Source organism: Poecilia reticulata, linkage group LG6, assembly GCF_000633615.1.
Source record: "Poecilia reticulata strain Guanapo linkage group LG6, Guppy_female_1.0+MT, whole genome shotgun sequence".
NCBI classification, from domain to species: domain Eukaryota; kingdom Metazoa; phylum Chordata; class Actinopteri; order Cyprinodontiformes; family Poeciliidae; genus Poecilia; species Poecilia reticulata.
The window spans coordinates 16,380,533-16,385,229 of NC_024336.1; the positions used below are offsets into that span (position 1 = coordinate 16,380,533).

Sequence of the window (4,697 nt, forward strand, 5' to 3'; positions counted from 1 at the left end):
CAGTCAGACTATGGTTGAGTGTTTTCCGTCTCTGTCTATTGATGACGCCTTGTGAGTTTACAAGTGCCTGTGAACGGAGACCATCCTCTGGGAAACACAGAACTTTGGGGAGCTCAACCTTTTGTTAAAAAAGGAAGAAGACAGCGTGTCTTTTACTGATAGTGATAGTCGTACATAGTTAAATCTGTCCTCCAAGATATAGACATGGGCAAATATTTGCTAAAATATTTCTGCACTGGATCAAAGTCAGTGTTCTAATTTCCAATACTTATTTTTTTTTTATTGTATCTTTTATGAGTTTCAGAGTATTTTATTTATGGTTTGACTTGTCCATTCTAAGCCTAATTGCTTTCTCTGAAGTTACACATTGTATATTGAAGCCACCATACTGATTCTACTTTATAACATTGTAATCATGATTGTACATTTTGAGTATTCAGACTATTTTTCAGTTCTTTCAAACATATTTTCTTGGCTCAATGACTTGTGATTTTATTTTGGCTATATCTTTTCTTCTTCGATTTAAATGCTTTTGGTTCTATTAACTGATGATGATGCATTTAGTTTAGTGGTTGCAACGAAAAACAAAAAAAAGTGTGGAAAAAGTTGAAAGTGTATCGTGTACATATAATGTTTAAGAATGAGGATATAAACCTTTTAACACACTATTTTCTTTATTAAAAATGTAACATTTTACATTATGTCTTTTAATACATTATATACATCTTTTTCACCATAAGATCTGTTATTATTCAGAACACTGACTTAATAGATATTACAATCCAAACCTTTAATAGTTAGAATGATCATCTGAATTGTTTTCTGGTCATTTTCAAGTCTAAGGCACCCAAACTCTGAGCTATTCAGAGGAAGAGGTAACTGCTTAACACATCTATGTTTGCTACCACCCCAATTCATTTAAAGCATTATATTGTCCAGTGTTGCATCTGCATTTACTTGGAAAATGCCCTTTTGCATTAGACATTGGACAGGATGAATAGTCTGAGGCCAGGTCTTTATTTGATGTTGCTCTCAATCCAGTCTTTAAAGTTAGCCACACGTGTGTAAACTGTGTAGAGTTCAGGGTCACATTCCCCCTGATCATAACCAAAGCTCACCAGTCCCAGGAGTCTCCACATGCCTCTGTTGTCCTTTTGCACCTGAGAGGACTTTGAATTATAGCCGACCTGGTTCCCAGAGTTGGCAGGGAGGACAAGGATGCCCCCAGTGTCAGACGGACATATGTTAGATGGACCATAGTCAGGTTTTTGGCTTGCGCATAGCATATTGTCTGTAACACTGACCGGCACACCGTTGCGAGCGTACTGATGCTCACACGGAACTATATCAGCAAGGTGAACCAGCCCAACCCTTGCCTTTTCCTCCAGGCCCAAACTAGAATCCTGCAACGGAGACCAGCCTGTCACAAGCCCTTGATCTGATGTAACCTCTTCCTCCTCGTTCTCTGACAGGCAGAGCGGCAAGACTTTTTCTCCAATTCTTGCCTTGTCTAGTAACTTGATAACAGCAATGTCAGAGTCAAGAATATAAGGATCGTAATTTGGATGCACAGCAATGGAGCTCACCTAAGAGAGAAAGAGATTTGTAACGTTATTAGATTTCTTGAAGAGCAAAATTGGAAAATAAAACATCCAGAGGCTTACCCTGAGGTGTTGAGGACCCTTAATTTCGCTGCGGTCATCGCGATAGTGCTTCCCAACGACCACCTTGATGGTGGCTGTATCCACAGGATACATCTTTCCAAGCTCTGTCACACAGTGAGCTGCAACTACCAGACTCCTTTGGTTAACCAGGGCCCCGCTACAGACAAGCTGCCAGTCAGAGGCCTGATTTAGGTTGCTACTTCTGTCTCTRGCATCTTTCTTCAGGGTTTCGTCCTGGTTGCTCGCCTTCGTCACCTTAGACTCGGTCTCCTTGAGGGAGCGGCGGTATATGGCCGCCAGCCAGGGCCAGTGAGCCTCTTCTGGCCTCTCTGGGTCAAAGTTTACATGTTTCCCACAGACTGCCAAAAAGGAAGAACAAAAAGGAAGAAACAAAATGAGAGGTGAGACTATTATCAAGGCAAAACAGGGGGATACAGATCCCCCCTCCCCCCCCCCAACCCGACTTAAATAAAGACTGAATTAAGAACTTACAGACTTTTAATGATTTTATTTCCCTTGAAGACAGATAAAAAGCAAACCAGTGCTGGCAATGTCAAATGCCAGAAATCATTATTTTTCTGCCTATCTCACTAATAATCTAAAAGACAGAAAAATAAAACAAGATAAATGCTTAACTACTTGTTTGACTTCAACCCTTTCACTTCATCCATAAATCTCCTCTTTGGTCTTCCTCTAGGTCTCCTGCCTGGCAGTTCCAGCATCAGCATCCTTATACCGATGTATTCTCTCCTCTGTACATGTCCTAACCATCTCATACAGCCTATCAACCTAAATAGTGCATATTAGGGGGGAAAGAGTTTAYTTGTTTGAAAAATACAGATTTATCTGACATTCCCTTCCAAGGCCAGATATTCTWAACATACAGCCGGAGGTTTAATGTAATGGAGTCGGTGCAAGTGTCCAAATACCTCAGACAAAAGCAAGATGATAAATACACAGGCATTTCATATTTATTTACTTGTTTAAAATGATATGCCTGTTTCCTTCCACTTAACAGCTASAGGTATGAATAATTGATTTTTTTTTCTATTACATTCTTGAATAGTGCATTTTTATAAAATGCTGCTGTTGCTCATGACAAAAAAGAAGAGCAATGCTGTAGCAGTGATAAAATGAAAATTTAATTACAGCTTACATAAAAACCTRTTAAATAAAAGATAGTATTGTTTTAAAGTCTCTTTATATTTATTTCTTAATTCAGTGCTACACATCAGTTACAGTTTTATTAACAGTTTTCTTTTTACTGAACTGATAGAAATAAATAAAACAAAGGTGATCTGTGTTCTATAAAAAGATGTGATCATAATAAGGAAAATAAAGAAAACTTGATTTGTGGGTCTATGTGAAAATGTTCTAAACGTTGGTTCCTTATGATCATCAAGAGACACATTGGACATACTACATAATAATTCATCTCAAATCATTCCAGTTTAAACCATCTGTAAATCAAGTACTGCATTCCATACAAATCTAATATAGACATATTAAATCAAACAAGATGTTCTAGATTATTGTCTTCAATTCCACAATTTGTGGTTAGTTTTTTTTTTTGCAGCAGCAGCAGCAGCAGTTGAATTTACATCCATCCAATGCATTGGGCCTGCTGCCGTTTATCTCAAGCAGTCAGCTAACTTCACATTTCTCMGAAAAAAACCCTAAGGGCATACTTTAATCTTTTTTTATTGTAGCAGTTTTTCATTGAGAAGTTATGAAAACTTAAAATCTTATTTACTTTAGATAACTCTCATAGAGTCTGTAGGTTAAAGACACAGTAAGATAGAATGGGGCCATGACAAAGCAGATATTTGTATGCAAGAACAAATCTCATACTAAAATGCAATAACTACAATCTTCAAGAGTATTGTAATTCATAAACCTTTGTTATTCCATTGTGACTATAAAACTGATGAGTTAAGGASCCTCTGACCACAATGTCTCTGGTGTAAAGTAAACCAGTCTAAAAGGCAATGCATTCCAGTAGCTAAAGAGACATTAAAATGATTGTACGACCCTGTAATTTTCTATTAAACAACCTACGCTGGCGCCATCTGGTGGGCAGTTGATGCTTCATCATTTTCTAAATTTTCATCCAGAAGCATCAGCACSAAAGGAAAACCTATCAAGAGTTAAGATTAAATTATTTGCACTGTCCTGATGCACTTTAGCCGCCYGTATATCTTAAAAGTGTTATAAATTACATCKTTTAATTGATGGGATGTACTGCCGTGTTTCCATGCGTGCTTCCATGTGTGAATCWGTGTATTGCTAACTACTTATGAATTCTTTATGCTGGGAATATTATAAAACTGATGATAAGGTGRTACGAGGGTTTTTAACCAARGGTTGTGGGATTTYCTTGCCTTTTCAAGATGACAACATTACATTTGTGTCTTGGTTTAGTTCTGCCTAKGTGTTAGCGCTGTACTTTCTCTTTAATAAACGAGCATACCATGCGAATGGAAAAAAACTAAGCCACGAGCAAAATTATTTTTGATTTAAAATTGATCTGTTTTAATGAACTTGTATGACTAATTTTCTCTACGGTTTAATATTTTCAAATAMATATTCACATCCTTTGCCATTTCCTAATTCTAAACATTTATGAATAATAAACTGTCAAAAAAAATGATCTAATTGCCTTTTTATGACTGCACATATATCAAAGCAGCAGTAGCGAACCGTGCATCTTCTTCTACCTCGTGACCATAAGTGAAGCTCTGCTGCCCTCACCTGGTGAACATGAGACATGGCGTCCACTCCATTTCCCTGTCTTCAAGCATGTGCGCCGAGCGCTGCCAAAGTGATGATAATACTGAGAWGCACACTCATATTCAATATGGGTGTAAAGATGATGGAAGCCCTGGGACAACTGAGGAAGCACTGGGGAACTTTTAGTGGGCCCAACAGACTGGAGCTTCTGGTTGACTGCAGAGGACAGGAGCCTGTGGACGATCGTCTTCCTGTGGGGTTAAAAGAACCGCTTGAAAAAAAAAAAAAAACTTTTGCATGCAA

General features: G+C 37.9%; 1 protein-coding gene across 1 annotated transcript in view; it reads right to left on the reverse strand.

Annotated features, from left to right (window-relative positions):
- Window positions 1-624: 624 nt before the first annotated feature.
- Window positions 625-4,697, reverse strand: part of pamr1b (peptidase domain containing associated with muscle regeneration 1b) — a 28,559-nt gene continuing 24,486 nt past the window's right edge. Inside the window, exons 12-14 of the mRNA XM_008411867.2 lie at window positions 4,416-4,645; window positions 1,665-2,023; window positions 625-1,586 (exon numbers count right to left, since the gene is read on the reverse strand). Coding sequence (XP_008410089.1) covers window positions 1,017-1,586; window positions 1,665-2,023; window positions 4,416-4,645 — 1,159 coding nt within the window. The 3' untranslated portion in view covers window positions 625-1,016. The remainder of the gene's footprint in view (window positions 1,587-1,664; window positions 2,024-4,415; window positions 4,646-4,697) is intronic.